Source organism: Mus caroli, unplaced genomic scaffold (assembly GCF_978045245.1).
Source record: "Mus caroli unplaced genomic scaffold, Mus_caroli_1 scaffold_6, whole genome shotgun sequence".
In the NCBI taxonomy this organism is placed as follows: domain Eukaryota; kingdom Metazoa; phylum Chordata; class Mammalia; order Rodentia; family Muridae; genus Mus; species Mus caroli.
In genome coordinates this window covers 109,694,678-109,719,489 of record NW_028227261.1, presented here as the reverse complement: position 1 = coordinate 109,719,489, position 24,812 = coordinate 109,694,678, and the positions used below count along the sequence as shown (strand labels likewise).

The 24,812-nt window shown below is 51.0% G+C and overlaps 1 protein-coding gene and 1 long non-coding RNA gene across 5 annotated transcripts in view; one reads left to right on the top strand and one right to left on the bottom strand.

Annotated features, from left to right (window-relative positions):
- Positions 1-2,858: 2,858 nt before the first annotated feature.
- Positions 2,859-10,866, bottom strand: LOC147004330 (uncharacterized). Its single transcript, XR_015047250.1, has 2 exons — positions 10,794-10,866; positions 2,859-3,416 (listed from the first exon to the last, which is right to left on the bottom strand). It is a non-coding gene; the product is annotated as an uncharacterized LOC147004330 (long non-coding RNA).
- Positions 10,867-14,445: 3,579 nt separating this feature from the next.
- The window catches only part of Grhpr (glyoxylate and hydroxypyruvate reductase), a 15,948-nt gene continuing 5,581 nt past the window's right edge, over positions 14,446-24,812 (top strand). For 2 of the 4 annotated variants that reach the window (XR_003836414.2, XR_002377715.3), the window contains exons 1-9: positions 14,446-14,585; positions 15,941-16,071; positions 16,942-17,014; positions 17,492-17,608; positions 18,383-18,471; positions 19,364-19,468; positions 20,292-20,427; positions 21,984-22,114; positions 23,605-23,791. Coding sequence is in view for 2 of the 4 variants with exons in the window: in XM_021159763.3 (XP_021015422.1) it covers positions 14,503-14,585; positions 15,941-16,071; positions 16,942-17,014; positions 17,492-17,608; positions 18,383-18,471; positions 19,364-19,468; positions 20,292-20,427; positions 21,984-22,114; positions 23,605-23,726 (987 nt within the window). In the remaining 2 variants the exon portion in view is untranslated. Of the gene's footprint in view, positions 14,586-14,806; positions 14,826-15,940; positions 16,072-16,941; positions 17,015-17,491; positions 17,609-18,382; positions 18,472-19,363; positions 19,469-20,291; positions 20,428-21,983; positions 22,115-23,604; positions 23,912-24,812 lie in introns of those variants that run through there. The other 2 variants (XM_021159763.3, XM_029475871.2) reach the window with 2 other exon arrangements.

The window sequence follows — 24,812 nt, the reverse complement described above, 5'->3', positions numbered from 1 at the left end:
ACTGTGATATCACTGGCCCAACACTTACCACAAGTCTCAGGCTAAAGAAGGTGGGACCACTTTCACTGGAGGCTTGGAAGAGCCTCCAGGGCTTCCTGGAGGAGGTGTTTGCCCTAAATGAAAACTAGGTGTATCCAGGGTCAGTTGCTGCCTATAGCCAGAGCAGAAGCAGAGAGACGGGCGGAGGCAGCTACAGAGGTGACAGGTAACAGTGGCTTAGACCAGAGGATTAGAAAGGGATTGGGGGGGATGGGGGACGAGAGGGCTTCTGGGTGTGCAGAGAGGTGGAACCTGGACTTTTGGGGGAGCTGAGCTCTACCTTTAGAAAGACTCCTCAGCTTCAAGAGCCTCCCCAGAGCCTTTGGGGTCCCCAGATGACTGTGGAAATGAAATCTTCGGGATTTCATTTGGAGTTCTCCTAAAAGAAAACTGAAGGCTAGAGAGCCGTGGAGGGCCAGTGCTGGAGCAGGGAGAGAAGCTGTGTCCTGAGCAGAGCTCTGCTAGGCTGGAGGCAGGGTCAGGTGAGACCTGCACAGCTCCGGTGAATCCCCATTTAGACACCTGGCCTAGATGAAGGACAGAGGCAAAGCTGGGGGCAGGCGCACGGTCTTCCTGCTATGGTTTCTATGCTGGGAGAAGCCACTTCTGCAGCGCCATGGAGTGCAAAGGTGGAGCAGGACTTCTGTGCGGCATCGGGATGTCTCTTTGACCCCCAGGCTTTTCTATGGGGACCCTTTACTAGTATGAAATCATCTTGAGATGCTGGTGGTCAAGGAAGCCTCCGTTCTTAGATGGATGCCCAGGCAGAATCTAGGAGACACCACCTCCCACTGTCCCAGCCCTTGGTTAAGCTTGCATAGGCACTTTCTGCCACTCTTGTTCCCTGGGCCATATTGTTCAGTATGTAAGGACAGGAGCTGAGCCCTGCGCAAGCAATGGCTCTCCTGACTCTGGGTCTTAGCTCCCCACCCCCACCCTGCAGTGGCTCCTTTGGAGAAAAGAGGGGCATCATGTGTGTGAACATGAACAGCTGGGTCCCAGCTGTTACAGCAGCCCAGCCATGCCCTGAGCCAGCTCACAGGAGGAACTGGCTCCCACTAGGAAGCTCTAGGAATCCGGCCACTCCAGTCTCCTCCTGAGGCGTCCCTGAAGTACACGGCTGGGCTGGTGAGACATCGGATACTGTCAGGCAGAAAGAGGTGCCTGCTATCTGATGCATGTGTGGGACCTTGGGCAGCTGCTGGGGAGCTGGGTCAGATCCAATGGCCCCACGAAAGGAAGTTGAGGCTGTATAGGTGGCTGTTCTGTCTGGAACATGCCAGGATTCAAGCAGGCCATGTCCCCTACTAACCCCACAGCTTTCCCACTTGAAAAATCGGGACAGGGTTCAGCACTGGGGAGGCAGAGGGCAGCCTGTTCTACAAAGTGAGTTCCAGGACAGCCAGGACTACACAGAGAAACCTTGTCTCAACAAACAAACAAACAAACAAACAAACAAACGGGGATGGGGTCTGTCACTACAAGGATTCCCTTGTGGGTAAAAGGGCACTTACAAGTGTACACCCCAGGGGACTCAGACAGAACATCAGGTTCTCAGAAGGGGCTCACCCCTGCCCACTCCCTTGCCTTCAAAGCCCTGATCCCAGGCTCCACACTGGAAATGTGGAGGGACTTTTAGGGTCAGAGAGAGAGATCAGATGTGTATGGCATGAACCTTGTTATGGGAAAACTGGAAGCCAGAAGAAGACCCTAAGCAGAAGTAGACGCTGCAGTGATACCCAGAGGCTGGCGAGGGATGGGTGGCTTCGGATTTGGCCTAGGGAGCAGTAGTGACTTGGGAGCCTCCTTGGAGTTGTGGTCAAATGCCTCAGTGTTTTAAGACTTGGATTTCAGATCAGCTTAAAATTGGTGATCTGGTTTTGAGGGGTAGGGGTGTTTCTGGCCCTCTGAGCCTCAGTTTTCACACCTCAAAAGTGGGTCTCCAGCCATGCCTGGTGGTATAGGCCTGCAATCCCAGCTACTCTGGAGGCAGAAGCAAGAGAGTTGCAAGTTCAAGGGCCAGCCTGGGCAACTGAGCCAGACCATCTCAAAATAGAGACTGAAGAGTAGTCGGGGTGTAGCCCAGTGGTTAGTGCTTCCCTGGCTCAACCTGGCACTACTAACAAAAAGTGAGACTCCTAACCAGGCACACCCTCAGCTTTCAGGAGGTGAATATTATAGTCTTGGGGTTCCAGCTCTGTGTGCGGGAGCATGGCTCCCTCATCTCTCTAAATCGCTCAGGCTGGAGCCCTCTGCTCCCAGAAGAGCAAGGCAGTTAAGTGCCACTGGGGGATATGAAACTGCACAAGTTTGCAGTTGGGGGCTGCGCAGTTCTACCGCTGGACTTGGGGAGCTGGGTACCCCACACCTCTCCTCATGCCCTCCTGAGAACATCGGACAGCCTGGAGGCAGGGCCTGCTGGCTCCCTTCCCTCTGGGGAAGGCCCAGCCCCCATCCCACCTGCACTCTATACACACATGCTGCCCCTAGGGACAAGCCTCACTGAGAACTGAAACCCAAAGGTGATTCTCAGAGGTCTGGGCACACTTCTGGATTCCAACAAAGCTCTCTGTTACCCTCTGTGGTCAGGGACCAGGCCTTTTGCTTGAGACTGTGAAATTAAAGCCAGCCACCCAGACTCTGGACAGGACAAAAGCCACTCAGACCCCGTTTGCTGGACATCGTAAAGGCAGATGCTCTGTTCCCAGTCCCCAAACCTGGGCTTCTGTGCTCATGCCTGCATTAAGGGTTTCTTGCACATGTCTGGTACCCACCCATAAACCACAGTCCCCAGACACAAACCTAGGCACACACCCTGATTCATCTGCAAAGATGGCCTTCATTCAGATCCACTTCCAAGAGGGTCTGAGGTCCAGAACAGGCCACTTCATTTGTCCGTGCCTCGGTTTCCATGTGTGTAAAACAGGAGTCCCACCATGTGCTTCTTTGGTCTTTGTGGGGTTAAATCATGCATTCGAAGTGACAGCCCTGGAAATTCCCTCTCCTCCTCCTGTTTGTCATTTTCTATCTCATCTTCCAGATCACCTCAGCTGTCCCTGATCCTGTCTCTTCTTGGCCCCTGGCCCTGCCCCTGCTCTTCCAGGAAGTCTCTGCTCCAAGGGAAAGCAGAGTACAGATACCAAAGGCTCATAGCAACCACCTCAGGCCTAGTCAATCCCGGGCATCTTCCTCCCCAACCCCCGCAGTTTGGAAAAGTGTCCACTAGGTGGCGATAGAACGATGACATCCTCAACTCCACCAGTTAAGTTAGCAGATGTTTGCAGGTCAGAGGCTCAGTACAAGGTCGGGAAGGACCAGCAGACGGAGCAGCGAGGCCCCTGTTCTCAAGGAGCTTGTGTTGTAGTTGGCGAGGCAAACTGGAGGGAGACACAGAAAGAGAAAGAAAGTAGATGAAGCAGGCACCCAGTGCGGTCATGTTGCCTGACTGGAACTTCGCTTTGGGACCGGACGGGACTGATTATAAAACCCACCATTCCAGAGACTGGCTAAGCTGATTGTCCCTCGCCTGACCACTCGGAATGTAGCTGGAGCCACAACTGCGTGGAGCGCATAGGAAAGACGTCCCATTCTTCAAATGCGCTCAATCAGAATCTGCCTTTTAACAAGGTATATCTCATACACGCGCCGCGCGTTGGGGATAAATGACCCCTGTGGGCTAACTCTGGTCACCTGTAGATTACCGTAGTAAAAGTGGATCATGCTCAGGAAAAAAAAAAATAACAACCACTTTGGTATACATGAGAAAGAGATGATGCTGACATTTCAGCAGTCACTAAATAAAGTTTTATTGGCACTCATCTGCATTATCTGAGGCAGCCTTTGTGCTGTAACCACAGTGCTGAGGAGTTACAACAGAGACCACAGGCCTGAAAGCTGAAGACATCTACTATCCAGCCCTTTGAAGAGGAGGTGGGCTGACCTCTGCCACATCTGCTTCATGCTTCAGGAAGAAGCAAGGTCCTAAGAGAAGCAGTGTCTTGTCCAAAGCCCACAAGGAACCCTGAGTTCTGTGGTCAGTCTCAGGATTAAGTTGCTCTCCATCTTTCCTGCGTCTGGAGAGAGCATTGTTGAAAGGTTAGCGACCCTAAGAGTTGTAGTGATGGCCATAGCCTGTAATCCCAGCACTCCAGAGGTAACAGCGGGGGGGATTGCCATGAGTTCAAGGGCAGTCGGATCTATACAGTGAGTTCCTATCTAGACAGGACAACATAGTAAAACCCTGACTCAAAATGATGGTGGTAGTGGTGATAATGATGAAACATTTGTGGAATAATCTTAAATCTTGCTGTGCATGGTGATCTCAGCTCTCATGGGGATAATGTAGGAAAATCAAGATTTTGAGGCCAGCCTGGGCTAGGGAAAATAGAACCTGCCTCAAAAATAAAATACATAAAAAGAAAAACACACCAGACAACAGCTGAACAGACCTGTAATCAAGTACTTGGTGGGCAGAGGCAGGAGGATCATGAGCTCAAGGCCATCTTTGGCTGCACAGTAAGTTTGAGACCTGTCTAGGTACATGAGACCCTTTCGTAATTAAAAAAAAAAAAAGCCACCACTACCATGACAACAAGAACTCATTTTAAGTTCTACTTCACATAAAGCTAATTTAGATCACAGAATACGATGTGGGTTTTTCTGCTAAAGCGTGTAATAAGGGATGTTCATGCAGGTGGTTACTGTAACATTACAGTTACAGTGGCATGTTGGGATAATGTTAATTTTGTTAACCATTTGTTGCACAAACAACTAGCTGTCTATAGTTACCGTTCTAAGGCTCTATAATTACCGTTCTAATGCTAATAAGAGACACTATGACCAAGGCAATTTATGAGAGGAAACATTTAATTGGGGGGTTGCTTATACTTTCTGAGGGTTACTCCATTATCATCACGGTGGGAAGCATGGGAGCAGGAAGGCAGGATGCCAGAGAAGGAGCTGAGAGCTCACATCTGTTCTGCAAGTTGGGGGGGGGGGGGTGACTGAGCCTGGGATGCTGAAACCTAAAGCCCACACCCAGTGACACACCCCCTTAACAAGGCCACACCTCCACACCCAGTGACACACCTCCTCTAACAAGGCCACACCCCCACACCCAGTGACACACCCCCTTAACAAGGCCACACCCCCACACCCAGTGACACACCCCCTTAACAAGGCCACACCCCCACACCCAGTGACACACCCCCTTAACAAGGCCACACCTCCTAATCCTTCCCAAACAGTTCATCAGCTGGGGACCTAGCATTCAAATATTTGAGGCTATGGGGCCATTCTCATTCCAACCTCCACAGTATGCATAACGGACATTCATGCAGGTAGTAAATGTTAGTTAACTCAGACAGCACATTAGGATACGTTAGGACAATGTATCCTTTTGCTAACGATGTATTGTATAAAGTTGGGAAGTACATAACTCTCTATCTGAGAGTTGACCCTTTGATGAGTTTACAGGTACCTGTGCAAGCCTAGTATTGAAATGCATCTTCGAGTTGTCTCCTCCTGCAGCCCCTCCCCTGGCTGGGAAAGCAGATCATGCTCTGAGCTGAGCCCGTGGGTGCTTGGTCCACCAGGTGTCTCTAGGCAAAAGGCTCAGCTCGTCTACTCTATGCCTGAGTGTGCTGGGCAAGTGCTGGGAGAAAGCCAGCTGACAGGGATAACTTTGGGGTCTTGCAATGGGACAAAGGCTGGACAGAGCTGAGGACAGTAGGGAATGGAGTGACACAGGACTCTGAGACAGCTGCTGGGGAGGCTGGGAGGGCTTTCAGGTTAGTACAAGCCTGCAAGCCTCCAGATTCCAGAAGTGGGGGGATGGAGCCGATGGAGTCGGAGGATCTAACAGAAGCTAGGTGATTAGAAAAAGTCGCCAAGGACCGAGCAGAATCTGGGTTCAAATCCCTCCACACCTCCGACAAAAATCAGAGAGACCCAGGGCTTGCCTGCAGGGGAGGAGTTGCAGGAACTTGTGTCACAAAAAATGAGGATGAACACCAGGAGGCGGCAGAGCCCAACAAGGCTAGGGACATGCCACGGATGTATTTCGGACCCTGGCCAGCAGGGTGCGGTGTAAGCTAATCTCACTGTGCCACTGGCTCCTGAAGACCTGGTCCAGGACTTGGCACCTGCCGCCCACGTAGAGATCCCAGTGATTTCCCCCAATTAGACAGAAGGGCTGTGCCAGATGTCACCCAGCCAGTCTGTGGCCCCAGTGCTTTGAGCAGCCAACTTCTCACGATGCCCCAGCAATGACAACAAGCTGCAAAATCTGCCTGTTTCCACAGAGCAACACCCCCACGCCCCACCCCACCCCCGCACATTCACACACATATCCCACCACGTTATCTGTAAATCCTGTCGTGGCATCGCTAGAATGACAGACTTCTCATCTGCCTTTCACCTGCACAGTCAGGAGCCTGGGTCTATTCAGGTCTCGGGTTTGCATCTGAGTCTGGCACTGGCCAGGTTTGTTCTCCCAGAAAGAGCCCACTGTCAGCACAATACACTCTCTGTGGCTAGAGGACCGAGGCCCCGCAGTAGAGGTCCCAGCAGCGCCCTTCCATGGCTCTCCCCACCACACAGAGGGTCACTTCCTCACAGTCGACAGGAGGGCTTCTGAAGCTGCACCTTTTGAAGGTGATGTAATAGGGTGGACTTGCTGGAGATAAACCACCCCGCGGCCTCTAGATGCCCGCCCATCACAGGCACAAGTGAGAGGGTGAGGCTTTCATCCCGAGGCCACCCTGGAATCGCACCTCCCCACTCAGACTCCATGGACCTATCATGCCCCTGTTGTCCAGCCTATGGCTGTAAGACGGCTCCTCCTGCCCCAACTAACAGCCGCTTGCCCCGTGCTTCTGACTTTAAAACTCCGCGAGGAACCACACGAGGCCCTAGAAGACTGACTCCTAACCTCTGCCTCAGCAAATTCTGATCCTGAAGAATCCTGCCCCTCCTCCTCTTCGTTGTCCAACCTCAATGCTGGCTGGGCGGTGACCAGGCCTGGGTATTCCTTAGATCTGAGCCTTAGCCCTGCCATCACAGACAAACCTGGTCCTTTGGCAAGCTTGATACTATGTTGCTTGCCAAAGACTGTGGCCAAGAGGTTTGAACTCAAGAAACTCATGGCCCAGTGTGGGGTACAGGAAGCCCCAACCTCAGGCATCTTAGAGGTCTGTGGGCACTGAGAAGGGACCTTCAATTTAACATGGCTTTCCACAGGAGGCTGCGTCCGGAAAAAAAACAAAAAACAAAAAACAAAAAACAAACCCAGGGATTTACTGTGAAGGGAGAAGGTGTTCACAGCATTTAACATTTCTTCCATAGGGACTTACTGTACTTGACATTAAAAATGAATGTTAAGCTGGATATGATAGTGCAGGCCTGTAATTCTAACATGCCAGAAAGGGGGGCATTTGGATCAGCCTGGGGTACATAGCAAAACTCTGTTGTCAATAAAATGTATTTTATAGCTTAAAATGCTAGTGGGCTAAGCAAACATGAGTAAAGTCCGGTCCAACAAACAGAGGGAACACAAGCAGAGTTTGGGATTTAGCCTGCAGAGGACAGATTACTCAATTAGTAATCTTGATATCTTCAGTGTAATACAAGTGTACAATAATTTACCTGGTGTGGCACCAACACCTATGACAGACTGGGAGCTTTGCAGAAAGGAACCTAACGTTTAGATATATCACAGGGGATGTGGATTCGGTGTGGATACGGTGGCAAACTTTCATTATGTGTTTATTTAGAGACAGGGTACCAAGTAACCCAGGCTGGCCTCTAATTTACTAAAACTTCCTTGAGGCTCCATCTCCACGGTGCTGAACTTGCCAGCATGTACCACCACACCTGGTTTATAAATTCTGGGGATTATATCTGGGGCTGTCTGAATGCCAGGCAAGCATTCTACCTGTCCATCTCCATCTCCATCTCCATCTCCAAATTTTTAAATTAGACAGAAAAAAAGCATTATTTCATAATAAATGAATAAAATCAGGTCCGACAAACAGGTTAAACAATTGATATCTGTCTGAAAAATATATATAACAAAATTCCAAAACTCCAGAGCCATAAAAGTTGATGGGGGAAGCAAAGGTATCTGTTAGTTTAAGGCCTGCCTGGTCCATATAGTTCTACACCAACCAGACTTACACAGCCAGTGCTGTCTCAGAAAACAACAACAGCAACAGCAGCAGCAGCAACAAAAATAACTCACAAAAGTTCCAGAGGAAGAAAGAATGAGATTTGTTTTTTAAAAACTAAACTCAGTTTGGTGGCAGGGGTTGGGGGGGGAGCACACCTTAAATCCCAGCTCTTGGGAGGCAGAGGTAGTCAGATCTCTGTGAGCTCAACGACAGCCTGGTCTACAGAGTGAGTTCCAAGAAAGCCAGGACTACACAGAGAAACCCTGTCTTGAAAAACAAAACAAAACAAAACAAAACAAAACAAAACAAACAAACAACAAAAACTGTATTGTCTGTCTTGGGAGTGCAATGGCAGTGTTGGCACGTGCCCTGGGTCTCTGACCCTCTTCCATCAGAAGAGAGTCCTATAGCTGGGCATGCTCAGAGCCGATACTGGCCTGGTAGTTTCCAGGCTCAAGCCTCAGAAACGGAAAACTTCTATTTCCAGTCTCTCAACACAGCCCATGCTCAGAACCCAGTCTCTGAGCCCTATGGATGTCCAAGTTGGCACAGTAAGGTCCTGTGTAAACGCTGATACAACAGTTCAGCGCCTGGCTGGCCTCAGCAACCAGACAGGAATGTGGAAAACCTTCAGTTGCCTCAGCTCAGCTACTACCTGCCTGCAGCTGTGTGCAACCTAAGACACAGCAGTTGAGCCCAAACACCCAGAAACTGTTTAAGCAACCACAGTAAGATGGTGGCTGTTGCGTTAAGCCACCATGTTTGGGAGATCATTCATTTGCAACATAGATAGTGGCAAAGTCTAGGAGTCATAGAAATAAAAAACATTCTTCATTTTTCTTGTAAAGAGCCACGTATAGTAGAACACGCGTGTGATCCCAGAATGAAGAAGGTAGAGGAAGCTAGTGCTACACAAAACTCGTCTCAAACAAATTAATAAAATCAGGCATGGGGCAGTCTGGCTGGCTCTGTGGTACTTTCCTAAGACTTTGGGGGGCCTGGAGTCCATCCCTATCACCACTACCCCCTCCTTTGGAGGGGAGGCAAGGAGAAGGGATAAAATCACAAGATAAACAGCAAACTGGGAGACGTATTGTATATTGGCGACCCTATTATAGACGAATGTCTAATTTCCTCAGTGTCCTGAGACAAAGACAGCCAGGCCGTCTGAAGAAGCCAAGAGCGTCGACAGGTTCTGGAAAATGAAGTGGTTCTTTTGACAGAAGAAAAGGTTTATTTTTCAAGTATGTGAGTGTTTGCCTGCACGCATGTATGTGCACCATGGTTAGCCACAAAAGGGCATCAGCTCCCTGGAACTGGAGTCAATATGTGGTTGTGAGCCTCCATGTGGGTACTGGGAACCAAGCCTGGGACCCCTGAGTCATCTCACAGGCCCCAGAATTTTCTCCTAAAGGTACAAAAAGTCTCATCTGTGCTCAAGAAAGAGCTGAAAATTAAAATCATAATGAATTACCATTTAAAACTAGTACCCTGGGAAATGGGTGTGTTCGTACATTGCTTTTTTTGGAACTTAAACTGAACTGTTTTCATGAAGTGCATTTGGCAGGATCTATCAAAACTTCTAGTGCTTACACTTTTCTTTCCTTTTCTGCTGTGTACAAATTTTTGACTCAGCAAACTCTGCTTCTAGGAATGTATGCAGATACTGTCACATAAGTGCAAACCGGTACAGAGTTCCTGATCCCTGGGAAAGTCCATCAAAGACTTGATCAAATTATAATTAAAAGATGTATTGAGGGCTGGTGAGATGGCTCAGCAGGTAAGAGCACCCGACTGCTCTTCCGAAGGTCCAGAGTTCAAATCCCAGCAACCACATGGTGGCTCACAACCATCCGTAACGAGATCTGGCGCCCTCTTCTTCTGGAGTGTCTGAAGACAGCTACAGTGTACTTACATATAAAAAATAAATAAATCTTTAAAAAAAAAAAGATGTATTGATTACTGCTAGCAGGACAACGATCTCCAAGCCCAACCTGAGACTGTTGTGAGAATGGGGTGAGGGGAAGGGTTTTTAAAGGAGAAACCACAAGAAGACCTTGAGTATCAGCACAAGCTAGCCAGGAGCTGTTCTGCACCGCAGCGATTAGGCAAAGCAACCTCAAAATAGCCTTTGACTGCACAAGCAGCTTCAGAAACAAACAAACAAAAAGCAGTTAGACATATCATAGCAAGTAGATGATCAAGGCTGTACATTTCTGGGTGGGAGTCATTGAGTCAGGGTTACTGGAAACTTATCTTCCAGGGACTGGAGTCAGAGGCTAGAGGGTACCAAGATGAATGCCTAGGATAAAATGGAGTTTCTTTCCTATCTATCTATCTATCTATCTATCTATCTATCTATCTATCTATCTATCTTGGTGGTGGTGGTGCTGGTGGTATTTTTGAGACAGGGTTTCTCTGCATAGCCCTGGCTATTCCTGGAACTCTGTAGACCAGGCTGGCCTTGAACTCACAGAGATCCGCCTGATCCTGCCTCCCAAGTGCTGGGATTAAATACATGTGCCACCACTGCCTGATATGAACACTTCAAAAAAAACTTTAGAAGGAACTAGGAGTAGTGCCCACCTCTGAGAAGAGACCACAGGTATGAGGGAGATTGGCGGAAGGTTGCGGAGAGATGCTGCTTTCTCCATGCCCCTGTACCATGGGTCATTTTCATCATAGACATTCGTTTTGTGTTTACACAACCTTTGCTGTTGTTGAGTAACTTGGTAGCCGTTTGGGAAAGGTCCCATGTTGAACCATGGATACAACATGGTCTAAATGGATGGAGCACTTCCAGGATGTTAGAGAAGAAGCATAGAGCCATGGCTTTGTCCACATTTACTGATTAACAACAAATTTATAAGCTGTGTCAGTTTTATTGACTTCATGTTGCCAATTATCCCCCATTTTGCTGAATAGTTGGCTACTGATGATGATAAATTCTTTTAGTCTAATCTTTCCTTTTTCCTCTTTTTAAAGATTTATTTATTATTATTAATGGGTACACTGTAGCTGTCTTCAGACGCACCAGAAGAGGGTGTCAGATCTCATTAAGGGTGGTTGTAAGCCACCATTTGGTTGCTGGGATTTGAACTCAGGACCTTGGGAAGAGCAGTCAGTGCTCTTACCTGCTGAGCCAGCTTGCCAACTCCCATCTTTTTTTCTTGAAGCAGGGTCCCACCTTGTATCTCAGGCTGGCCACAAACTCACTCTGTAGCCCAGGCTAGCCTCAAACTCATGACAGTTCTGCCTCAGCCTTCTGAGTTGAGCTTCCAAATATGCATCACCACACTGGGTAGCCTGGTCTTTCTAATATTAACACATTACACAAAATTATCTGGGCAGGTGGCTAGAAAAGGGTTGAAGCGACTATAGAGGCCATACTGGCTGACCGGAAGCTGGAGGCAAACAGCTGACATAGCTGCCAGAAAAAGTTTAGGGACTTCAGCTAATCAGGATGTAAAATGAAAGTCCGGTGGCAGACCATTTTGAAAGCCATTTTGAGGCAGCTTGGGTATTGTGAGAAAGAGAAATTGTATTCAAACTGATGTCCAGGGACAGAGACAGAGTCTTCCACTGGGACAGTTTCCTGGATGAGGCTCATGATAAGTGACCAGTGGCTAGTCAGTATGCCGGCCACATTTCAGTCTTGGGTCCTTCTTAGTCTCGCTCATGTGCCCGGTGTTTCTGATAATTTTGATACATTTACTGCTGGCTGATCACCCACTCCTGCTGCTGGCCGATGGTGGTAACTGTTAAACCTTTCTTACAGTTATTTTTTAATTTGTTTCCTCCTCCTGCCTTGGTGGTCCATAATCTCCGTGGCCAGGTCTCCCCAGGCTCCTGCTTCTGAACCCAGGACCTTGGACTCCTCAGCTTCAACCCACCATACACTGAGCTTCGGGGTCTCTTCTGTCACCCACACACCCAAGCGCTTATCATTCCCCGTCCTCTCCCGGTGCCCACTTCTTTTTTTTTTTTTTAAAGATTTATTTATTTATTATATCTAAGTACACTGTAGCTGTCTTCAGACACTCCAGAAGAGGGCGCCAGATCTCGTTACGGATGGTTGTGAGCCACCATGTGGTTGCTGGGATTTGAACTCTGGACCTTCGGAAGAGCAGTCGGGTGCTCTTACCCACTGAGCCATCTCACCAGCCCCCAGTGCCCACTTCTAATCACAGTGCTGCCTCTCTGGAAGTTCTCCCAAGCCGGTGCCAAAAGCTGTTCTTCCCTGGTGCCCTGTACCCACCTCCGACAACAAGTTCTGGGTGGTGAAAGACTGAGGAATAGAGCCAAGGTTGGGGCTCGAGTCCAAGCACTGCCTCTTAGTGGCTGTGTGACTTTAAGCAGCTTCTTGTCCCACTCTCATCCTCAGCGTCTGTAGATTGGGGAAACATGGCCACTGGGGAGTTCCCAGGAAAAGTGTTTGGTACAGCAGTCTTCTGAGCTTACTAAGGCCTCCATAAACATTGTCAATGCCCGATGTTCTTTGGCTTCAGCCTCTGACGTGGAGGGCAGGCTGTAGGCCCTTTGGCTGGCTCTGTGGTCTCTTTTTACATTCTTTCCAACCTATAGTACCCTCTGAATGTCAGCTGATGATTTGCCTTGAGGGAGTGACCCACGGCCCCTGTTGACATGCGTGTCCAGTGCCCTACTGTCCTTGCCTGTCCTGGGTATGTGGAGAGAGCTGAGCCGAGCCCAGCAGGCCTGGCCTGGGGACATGAAAACACCTCCTTGTGTCAATGTTTGACAAATTTCAGGACCTTTCCTTTCCCCTCAGTGACCTAGCACATCGGTCAGTAGGGGAGACATTAATGTATTACTTAGGACTGGAAGGGTTGTGCAAAGCCTTGGCATGGACCCAGATAGGAACAGGAAGTGCGCTAGGTACATGTAATTCCGGCAAGTTCAAGGTCGTCTCTTGCTAGCTGGAGGCTGGTGGGGACTATGTGTTTCAAATAAATAAGTAAACATCCCAAATGGCCTAGTTGACATCTGTCAACACTGTGTGTGTGTTGTACTAGAGTCCTCATGGGACTCTAAAATCAGTGAAGAGTTCACTGTGTTGTCCTTGGCACCCTCCCAGACCAGAGAGCAAGTCACTGAGCAGCCCTTGGCCTGAAATGAGGTTGCGGAGCTGAAGGACAGGCCTGGGGCCCTGAACTAGTCCTAAACCGCCTTCAGGATTTGCATCATTTGCCGTGAAGTCTGGGCTGGCCTTGAACTTGCAGTCCTGCCTCTACCTCTTGAATGCTGGATTATAAGCATAATCGCCATGCCTGCCTTAGTCTATTACAAGCACAGTACACACTTCATCTCTCAACAAGCCAAGGCAAGCATTACTACAATCCCCATGGGACAGATAAGGAAGACATGGAGGCACACAATGTTGAATAATTGCTCGCGGTGGTGAATCGGGCATTTAGTCCCAGGCATCTGGGCATTGCAGCTTGAGCTCTGCCACCCTCAGGCTAAGCATCCCTGTTCACTAAAACAACCTTCAAAGGAAACGCTAACCTCACGATGTACCTGAAGAAACAGGGGTGGGAATGCAGATTAGGGCTCCGATATCATCTCAAGGTCAAACAACTGGAAAGGGTTAAAGCCAAGATCCAGACTCAGTCCCATTTACCTGCAAACCCTGGATCTACCCGTGGCTCAGCATACCTGGTCCCTGCCTTGTTCAGGACCCACTTCCAGACAGTTAACACGTGTGTCCAGCTCGCCTGGGTGGCCAGTAATGGGCTAAAATATCATCACAATTGTAAAGTCCCAGTAAGGAATCATTCTAAGTATGAAAGCTATAATGACTAGATTCAGACCCTCTCCCTCAGCCTCCTCCCTCAGCATGCAGGTCAGGCTCGGCTTAGAATTCCGCGTGTTTAACCAGAAGCCTCTGCGATAGCTTGGCTAAGATAGGCCTCACAGGGCTTTCTCCTTTGCTAATTCCCACAGCATAGTCAGAGAGGTCTTTCTCACAGGTCCCTCCTCATAATGCCCCTCACTCCAGGCTCCTAGTGGTGTTCGACAGTCTCGAGGCCATGTTACTCTTGAAAGCACACACACCAAAGAAGGCTCTCCAAGTCCTACACTCAACTCACACTAACACAGAGCCTCTATCCCGGACACTTGGTCTGCAAAGCTACAGCCACAGCTATACCAGTCCGTAGAGGACCCGGACTCGGCCCCGCCCCCAGCTCCGGCCCCGCCCCTAACCCCGGCCCCGCCCACACTTCCGTCGTCTCCTGCAAGGCCAGCCTGGTACGTGTTTGCTGCTGCGGGTCTTATGAAACCGGCGCGACTCATGAAGGTGTTCGTCACTGGCCCGTTGCCTGCCGAGGGCAGGGCTGCGCTCGCCCAGGCCGCAGAGTAAGCACCCGCGTCGGTACGGGGACTGCAGCCGTGCACCTGGCACGCTGTCCTGTCCACCTAACCTCAGACACCCCTGCACCCATGCAGGGTGGACCGTCTGTCTCCAGACACGCCGCTAGGGCTTCCAGAGCTGTCCCAGGGCTGGGGGCCACCTCTCAAGAGCCGGGTGCCTGGCAGGCAGGCGAAGCGGAGCCAGGACCCGAGAGAGTGGCTCTGGCGCATGGGGACTTTGCTCAGGTGTTGCCAGCTGTGTCCCCAAGGGGCTGGCTTGGAGTTTGGGGCCGTAGTTCTCCGGGTGGCAGCTTGCTCCGGGCCCCAGGCTATTTATTGGTCTCCATGTTTCAGTGAAGTGAGATTGCCTATGGGGCAAGGTGCAGGCCGTGAATTTTACCCTCTGAGGTTAGCTGGCAGGCAGAAGTTCAGGGACTATGACAGTCATTGGCTTGCCTCCTTGGATACTCGATGGGGCCATTTGATGACTGTTCTCTTCCTATTGAACCTTGTTTAGTGGGTAGCCTTGCCAGGAGCTGTGAACACAGACTGTGAAGTCAGCTTTAGAATTTCTGCTTCACTTGAAAACAGGCTGGATGGGCTTGTACCTTGCCCTGGGGTCACTCAGCTCCAGGTGGCAGGCCTGGTCCTTATGCTTAGTCCTCACCCGCTGCAGGCTAGTCACTTTGTCTTGACGGCTTTGCATTACCATGCCAGTTTGGGAGGAGGTGAGAGCACTCAGCAGTCAGTTTTTCTTTGTTTGCTTTCTGATTTTTTTTTCAAGACAGGATTTCTCTGTGTAGCAGCCCTGCCTGTCGGGGAACTGGCTTTGTAGATCAGGCCGCCCTTGAACTTATAGAGGTCCGTCTGCCTCTGCCTTTTGAATGCTGGGATTACATTCTGATGGTTTGGGGACTGTGACTTGTTTTGAAATTTTTTCTAGCACAGTACAGTTTTTCCCAAAGACTTGTTTTGTTGGTACTTTTGGTGTTGAGGAGCAGAGACAGATGGACCTGGGGACCTGCCAGCCACCGGTGTCTCCTGTGTCACACACCTGGACTGCGCTCTGAATGCAATGGAACGGTGTGGAGGAGCACCTCACATTTGAGGCTACTAAGGAAGCACACTCAAGTGATCCCGTGACCAGAGGAGCCTTCAGCTCTTGTCAGCGTTCCCCACTTTGGCAGCCCTTCACCCCCTCCTCCAACTACACTCCAGACAGTTCTGAGGCTCCCCACGAATGACCTTAACAATGGCTAGCCTAAAGCCATAGCAGGTGGAAGGCCATGTTTGCTAGCTGTGCATGCTGTAGGACCTAGGAGGCTCCCTGCATCCTTTGAGTGGCTTCCTTTTGCTTCCAGCTGTGAGGTGGAACAGTGGAATTCGGATGATCCCATCCCCAGAAAGGATCTGGAGCAAGGTGTGGTGGGGGCCCATGGCTTGCTCTGCCGCCTCTCTGACCGTGTGGACAAGAAACTTCTGGATGCCGCAGGTATGTCCTGAGTCAGCCTGAGCAAAGTTCTGAGGTCGGGGGGGGGGGGGGGGGTCTTGTCGGGGCGAGCACTTCAGCTCACTGCAGCCGGCCTTTGAACTGGTCTGTAGTATTTTCCTGTTTTCTGAGGGTGTCCCCAACAGTAGCTCTACCTGGCAGATGCTGTCCCCAATCTGGCTTTTAAGTTTCCGGGAGGCTCCAAGAGGGCAAAGACCTTGTGTTGCCTGTGTGGGAGTGGGGATGGGGTAGGGAGTGGAGGAGGGTATCCTGGGCTCTGAACCTCTCTGCTGTGCCAGAGCCTTGTTTTGTGACCTTGAGATCTCTCTGGGCCTGTGTGCTGCAGGGCAGAGGGCCCAGCACTGTCTGTGCTTAGCACCGATGGGTACCCATGGAGTGTGCACGCAGCTGTGGCCCAGGCCTCATTCCTGGATAGGGTGAACATCATTCTATGGATTATACAGTGGCAGTTTAAGGAGCACTTCAGACCCAAGGCCGCCAGATTCGGTGCAGAGACACTCTCACCCTGGCCTTGACTTTAGTGGAAGAGAGTGCATGAGAAGGCCACACCCAGCCACCTCAGCACTTCTGGAGTATCCATGGGGAGAGGCCTTTGATGTGGCTAAAGGGGACCCAAGGCCACTGGTGGGTGAGGGTAAGAGCCCTGAAATGACCCGAGGAATGTCCTGCAACTGGGACGGGACACTCCTTGAGTGTCTGTTGTAGGTGGCAGAGGGGGATCAGCTTAGTACTAGGGACAGAGATAGCAGCTTCTTCCCTTCATCTAAGACATGAGAAGTAGGTATTCCTGGGATCGACCCAGTGCATGGCTTTGAATTCCACAAGGACAGACACGTGTTTTCTGCACAACAGGAGCCAACCTCAGAGTCATCAGCACCCTGTCTGTGGGGGTCGACCACTTGGCTTTGGATGAAATCAAGAAGCGGTGAGTACAACTGAGACTCCAGACAGAGCCTGCCCAGGATGAGGCTGGGATGAGCAGAGCGGGCGAGAGGAGCTCTCTGCTGCCTCCATGAGAGCGCCAGGTGGCCAATGCTAAATATCCACATGGGCACAAGCCACTTAAACCCAGAAGGTCAGAAGCCATGGTGACCCAGGACCATACCCTGACATGGTCGCTATCCTTTCTGATCTCTGAGATATCCTGGAAGAAGAAAAGGCCAGTGTTATTATTTCCTTTTCCAATGAAGAAATTCAGGACAATTAGGTCGTCCCTCGCTCCAGACTGTGAGCCCTGATCTTCTATTTTCATATACTCCCCAGTGGGGGATGGGATGGGATCGAGGGCCATTACTGTTCTGAGCTTCCTGGCAGTCAGCGGGAATGTCGTGGAAATGACCTGTTGGGAGACACTGGTGAAGGGGCTCAAGGCCAATGTTACAACCAGATGTTTGCTTCCTAGCGGGATCCGGGTGGGCTACACGCCAGGTGTCCTGACAGATGCCACTGCAGAACTCGCCGTCTCCCTCCTCCTCACCACCTGCCGCCGGTTGCCGGAGGCCATAGAGGAAGTAAAGAAGTAAGTGGATGCCTGGGCAAGTCAGGTGTGCTCTGCAGCGCTCGCTCCGCAGCCCGGTGCAGAGGCCTTGTCTCTGAGGTAGGGAGACGGAATCAGCTAAACTAAATCACAGGCAGAGCTTCATTAAAGGGGTCGGGAAGGGAAGCCATGAGAGATGAGGCTAAGGGAGAAACAAAGTCTGCTGACCGGAGAGCAGTGGAGTGGATCCCAGAGCTGGGAGCAGCGTAGTGCCGCACACCCTGATGCTGAAGTTGACAAGTGAGAGGGCTAGCTTTGAGAGTCAAGGCGGCCACACCACACTAGCATGGCTCTTCAGTGTGAGGAACAGGGATCTGTCTTGATAATGCCCAGGGACATCATGGGGGGGGGTGGGGCACCAGAGAAACAGAGAAAGCATTTTCCCATCAGGTGCAAGGGTTCTAGGTGAGAAGCCCGTCTGGCCCATGCACGGCCGCAGGATGCACCCTAAAGGTCAGCTTTTGTTTGTGTGATTCTAGAACTTGTTCTAAAACCCCAGGTCTAAGTTTGCTCTGCACTCCCTGGTGGCGCAGCCTCAGGCAGGTCACCCTTCTGCCCCACATTTCCCAGCTCCCCTATGGCTTCACTTCCTGTATCCCTGTTGGCTTTAAAAGAACCATTCTTTTGTCAGCCACCTTTGCCCTATGACCTGGAAGCAGATTTAGCTTCAGACAAGGCCAGGAGTGCTCCGGGCATGGGCCCCTTATCCCTCATCTCTTGCTGAGGTCTGGCTGCTCACCGTCCTTCTCCCCACAGTGGCGGCTGGAGCTCCTGGAGCCCCTTATGGATGTGCGGCTACGGACTCTCGCAGAGCACTGTTGGCATTGTGGGGCTGGGGCGCATAGGTAAGGCTTCCGCTGCCCGCTCCCGGCTTTCCCTTTTGGTTGAGACCCCAAGGGCTGGTCAATGGGTGTCCTCTGGAGAGGCTGTGTACGTAGCTAAATAAATAAAAAGGCAAGCTCAAGAATTCCCCAGAACTCTGGTTTGCCGGAGCAGCCTGCTGAGAGCCAGAGTTCATCTACTAATTAGCACAAAGGCTGTAAGATGCTGGGCTAGCCATGGGAATCAGGCTTCTGTGGGAAAGCCTGCCCCAGCCTTGGACCCCAGTTCTGGAAAGCAGGCTACGTCCCACTCTAGAGTTGGCAGCTGAGGATCCCCCCTCCTTCAGTGCTGTCCCTGCAGAAGCCTGGTGGGAGTTAGGCTGCTGTCATCTTGCCTGTATACAGAGGCAGCCTGGGGGTGGGGACTGAGGCTTACCTGTCTGGACAACCAGCAATCCTCCAAGCATGGAGGAGTTCAGTCACCTGGGGTGCGTACAAGTCTGAGAACCCAAGTGCCCACACCTGTATGCATGCATGGAAAACTCTGGCAGGTCTTGTGGGGCAAGTTGGCAGCTGGCAATGCCACCAAAAGTCAAATCAGGTAGGGCTGCTTTCCCAGTAGAGGGCTCAGAAGGAGTGAGGGGACCTCTTGGAGCCCTATCTTCAGAGATGCCACATCCGGTTCTTGGAGGTCAGTAAGTGGCCGTCATGATGACTGGGACCATATGAAGCCAGTGTAAGCCAGTCCTCCAGAGTGTGACACTGCTAGAGTGTGGCACTCTACATCCCTGAGGGTGGTGCACTGGCTGGGGACTGGTCACTAAGCCCCACTAAGACAAAAAAGGGACCCAGCGCTACGGTCAGCTGCACTTGGCCTCTGGGAGGTGGGAGCGAGTCATGCAATCCTTGCTTCCAGGTCAGGCCATCGCTCGACGACTGAAACCATTCGGTGTTCAGAGATTTCTTTACACGGGGCGCCAGCCCAGGCCTCAGGAAGCAGCCGAGTTTCAGGCAGAGTTTGGTAAGAAAAAAACCCTGACTTCTCCTGGATTCTGTCTGTGCTGTGTAGTGTGTGTGTATGTGTGTGTATGTGTGTGTGTAGATGTTTACAGACAGGATTTTACAGAAAGGATGCATGACCTTGACGTGTCTGGGGGTTTCTGTGATCCTTAAGTGTTATGCAGTCTACCTGCTTGAGACATGGAGGGCCAGTCAGGGGCACAGACTTCCATCATGGGTCCTAGACCTGAAGTTTCCTCATCTGGGTGGGAAGTCCTGGCAATGGTCTGTCTCTGCCCATCTGAGAGGTAATACTGCAGGCATACTCAGGATGTGTGGCTTGTTATATGGCCGTTGAGACCCAACTCTGACTCTCATGATCGTTTTCACTGCTGAACCAGCTCTACAGCCCCTCCATCATAGTTTTTGAGACATGGTCTCTCACTGGACCTAGAACTCACTGATGTGGCTAGCATGGCAGGCCGGGAGCTCCAGGGAACCACCTGTCTCCATCTCTCCTGGGATGGGATTACAGACTTGGCCAGGTTTTTAGGTGGGTGTTGGGAATCCAAACTCAGGCTTTCCTGCTTATGCAATGGGCACTTTACAGAGAGAGACACCTCCTTAGCCCTCTGATTCTGTTTCTTGAGATACTGTCACTATAGAGTTCTGGTTGGCCTCAAAAGTCAAGGTAGCCTTCCTGCCCCAGTCTCTAGAGCCCTGGAATTGCCTGGAATCCTGGGGGTTTCTTTTGTGGGCGATGGGAGCTGCTCCATGACATTAGTCTCTGCCATCTTGCCTCCCCTCCCTGATGGTCAGTCTCTGATGAACCTCTCTTCCCTCAGTGCCTATTGCTCAGCTGGCCGCAGAGTCAGACTTCATCGTTGTGTCCTGCTCCTTAACACCCGCTACCATGGGGCTCTGCAACAAGGATTTCTTCCAGAAGATGAAGAACACAGCTATCTTCATCAATATCAGCAGGTAGCTGAGGGTTGTCCTCATCCCCGAGTTCCCTAGCACTGGAGAGGGGTGTGCCTACTGCAGTGATCGGAAGTTTCTCTCTCTCTCTATTGGTTGGTGACAAGGGAGCTTGGGATGTCTTATCAACCTCTGTAAACTAACAGTTCTAATACAGGAAAGCCCCTTTGAGAAACAGGGGAGGAAGATGGGTCAGCACAGGGCCCAGCCTTCTGGTTCCCTGCAGTAGCCCAACCTGCTCAGGGCTTGGCTCCCAAGAGTGTGACCCTGGGAGCCAGTCACCAGGGGCCCCCAGCAGGCCCGCTTCCCTCTGCTACAGAGTGGGGCCTTTGTACGGTCCTTCAGAGGCCAGTCTTCCATGTTATTGAGCCTGGCCTAACCTCATTGATGTTCTGAGCCTGTGTGGGCTTGGGGACACAAGCCCTAACACTCACTGTCACGAGTGACTTCAGGGCAGTGATCCTGTGATGGAGCAATGCCCCCATCCTTGCCTCCACCATCTTTTCTGGTTGGCACCCATGACCCTTGCTTTTGAGACAGCCTCACTCCAGCCAAGGCTGGATTGAACTTGTCATCTTTTTGCCTCAGCCTCCCAAGGGCTGGGATTATAGGTGTGTGCCACCATATCTAGCTCCTTAGAACCTTAAATTGGGTTTGAGAAAGACTAGGTGAAACCACCTCAAGGGTTCATGTGCTTCTCAAGTGTCTGCCTACTTCTAATGTTACTTGAAGTTACCAACATTTAGCAGCTAAGAGTGACCTGGGTGTGAGATTAAAAAGTGATGGCGCGCGCCTTTAATCCCAACACTTGGGAGGCAGAAGCAGGTGGATTTCTGAGTTCGAGGCCAGCCTGGTCTACAGAGTAAGTTCCAGGACAGCCAGGGCTATACAGAGAAACCCTGTCTCAACAAACCAACCAACCAAACAAACAAACAAGTAAACAAGAAAGAAAAAAGAAAAGAAAGGCAGAGAAGGGTTCATGCCCATGGCAGCCTTAGCTTCCACCTGCCTGCACCAGGATGCCTTCAGGCTATATAGGGCTCTGCATGGTGATAGTCCATTGTTCAAAAAGTACTGAGTGTACGATCTATGAAGTTTCCAGAAAGCTAGTTCTTGATTTCATTGGTGGCTCTCGTGGATGCAGGTAGGTTTCTCTGCTCTTGTTTGGCCAAATACGTGATGGTATTCTGTGGTTCTTGGCCACGGTCTAGGGGCCAGCTAGATCAGAAGTGCCTGTGTAGGCCCAACACAACTGCAGCCTCCTAGGCCCTGAGCGTGGAGAGGGCTTGTGTTGCACTCCCATCCCCCAAGAATTCCTGGAAATAGGGTTTTCTTGGCCCCATAAGACATTTTTAGCTCTGTCACAAGCTGGTAAGTGGCAGGGCTCTGCTCAAGACAGTCACTCTTAGGCAGGCTCCCTGTAGTTTTCTAAGATGTTCCTGCCTTAGAAGTTGGTGTAGGTACTTGGTGAGTGAAAAAAATGCATTCTGTGAGTTGTAAAGGTGGCTTGGGTGGAGGGGGTATCTGAGCCTTTCCTCCATCACCACTGTCCCCTCCAGAGGAGATGTGGTAAACCAGGAAGACCTGTACCAGGCACTAGCCAGTGGTCAGATTGCAGCAGCAGGACTGGATGTGACCACCCCTGAACCACTGCCTCCTAGCCACCCCCTGCTGACCCTCAAGAACTGCGGTAAGTACTGTTTCCAGTCCAAGTGCATAGCAGCGCTGTGGAGCAGGCCTGGCTGTGGAGCTCGCTGAGGCAATGCTAACCCGGCCAGGGACTGGAGTGTGCAGAATAATAAACAGTGAGGGCTGTTTAACAGGCATGCCATGCTCAGACAGATCCAAGAAGTGGATGCGTTTGTTAGACGGAGGCTGACCGTACTCCTGTAGCTACTCATGGGGAAAACACGTCGGTCTAAATGCCTGTTGGCAGTGTATGGGAAAGTAATGGCACCATCTGGAAGTTTCTAGCAACAACTCACTCGTGTTGTGGCTGGAGAGTCCAGGTTTAGGTTTTCCAGCACATGGGCTCACCAGCCACCAGACCCCCCAGGCATCTCCTGAGTCTGGACCCCTCTTCAGCCTTAGGCATGCCATATTGCTACTTGTCAGCAAGTGCAGTTGCTCTAGTTTTCTGTTTCTAGTCTCCTGGAGGGACAGTCACTGATTGTCAGGTCCTGCCCTAAGGGCTTCTGCAGGTCTGGACCACAGCCTGAGACTGTGCACTTAACAGGTCCTGAGGATGCTGGTGCCCTGGGAGCAGTCTGCGACTCTGGCCCCAGCGCTTGCCTTTTCTCTCTTTTTCTGTCTCCAGCCTCCCGAGAGGCACTGGAGCCATGGATGTTCCTCTGAATTCTGGACATGTCTTTGCTGCCTCTTTTTTTTTTTTTTTTTTTTTTTTAAAGATTTATTTATTTATTTATTATATGTAAGTACACTGTAGCTTTCTTCAGATATTCCAGAAGAGGGCGCCAGATCCTGTTACGGATGGTTGTGAGCCACCATGTGGTTGCTGGGATTTGATCTCTGGACCTTCAGAAGAGCAGTCGGGTGCTCTTACCCACTGAGCCATCTCACCAGCCCCCTTTGCTGCCTCTTTAGTGAAGACATTATTGCAGTCCTTAGCAATCCTGACCTGATTGCTGTGGCCAGCCTACAAGAACATCGACTGTGGTGTGAGGGCTACTGTCCACATTCAGGAAAGCTAGCCATATCTCCATTGCATAGCTCCCCACACAGCTTTTGAAGGCAGGCAGCTCTTTAGAGATCATTTCATTTGCTTTGTATTGAAACCAGAGGCACCTACAGTATTACCCAGCCTTCCATCGTGGGCTACTTCTGTAGCCTTATGCCATCACTTTCAAGGGTGCAGGGTATGGTAGCTGCTAGGCTCCCAAGCTGGTGGCTAGTTTCATCATCTACAAGTGACTCCCTATTGCCTACCATACTTTTTAAGAGTTCAAATCTTGTGTTTGCGGGGAGGTGTTTGGGGGGGAGATGGGAGACCCAAATGGGTCTTAGAATTTGTTCCTCTGACCCCCAATCTACAGAAATGGGGTTCACAGGGAACATCTACCCTCCCTAAGTGTAGGACACAGGCAGAGGGTGCAATGGTAGGAGTCTAAGGCAGAGCCTTTGTCCTGGTGGCCTGGGACCAATGCTTCCTTCTCCCTTCAGTGATCCTGCCCCACATTGGCAGTGCCACCTACAAAACTCGCAACACCATGTCCTTGCTGGCGGCTAACAACTTGCTGGCTGGCCTAAGAGGGGAGGCCATGCCCAGCGAACTCGAGCTGTAACCAGATGGGCTTTCATGGGCTGGAGACATCTTGCCGGACAGAGCCAAGCTGGACTTCGGACTTTGGTGAGAGCCTGGGGCAGGCCTCCTCTACTGCGTTTTCAGGGGACCTGGAAATGGGCAGGTGGGCTTGCCACATACTTGCCCCACGCCTGTGAGTCCAGCATTAAACAGCTTCTGACACAGCGTCTAGGCCTATGACTTGGGGCACTAACCAGGAGCATCTTTTGTGTTCGCTGACTCGGCATCTGGGATCTGCTTGGCTCTGCTTTCCGCACTGCCCTCCACCAAATTCCCTCCCTTTCCTCTCCCTGAGGAGGGACAACCATAACCAGAAAAACACAGGGCCTGAACCCAATACCGTAACCACGGCGAAAGAGCACACTACCAGGGGGGAAAACTGCAAGGGAGGAGGCAGCAGGTCAGCCCAGTAGGTCAGCAGTAGTGACGGCAGGATTCCCAGTTTTGATCTGTGTCTGTGTCTACCTGCTGCTCCCTCTGTGCTCCGGGTAGGCACTCCTTTTAAATCACCTTCACTCTCCCCAAGGCCAGGCCGTAAGCACTGCACTGCAGGACTTCCCACACAGCCACAGCACGGGTACTGCAGAGAGGCAGGACTAACTCAAGGATGGGAGCGGTCCTATCTTGGAGGCTCGAACTGCAGCAGTACAGTACAGAAGTGCATCCCTGTTCTGTTTCAACCCAAACGGAAGCAAAGGAGACCGTGTTTAGAGGCATGGATATGACAAATTTTTAATTTTAAAATCTGTTTTGGCCAGCGTTAGCACCTGATAGGGTTCCCCTACACTTGATGCCACCTCCAAAAAATTGTACATGATTATGCCGGGCTAGAATTAAGGCTAAAAATCAAAAGTCAGGTCCCCAGTCCCAGTTAGAATCCCAGTGAAACTCCAGGTTGCAGCGACCCTGGGCTTGTTTCCCAGGGACCCTTGGAAATCTTTAAGTGCTACGGCATGTCGGAGGACACTGGCCTCAAGCTTGCTTCTCCCATGGAGACTGACTACGAGGTAGATGAGATTCCAGGTCCACCCAGCAGCAGAGAGGCAAGCTCCGTCGAGCGCCAGGG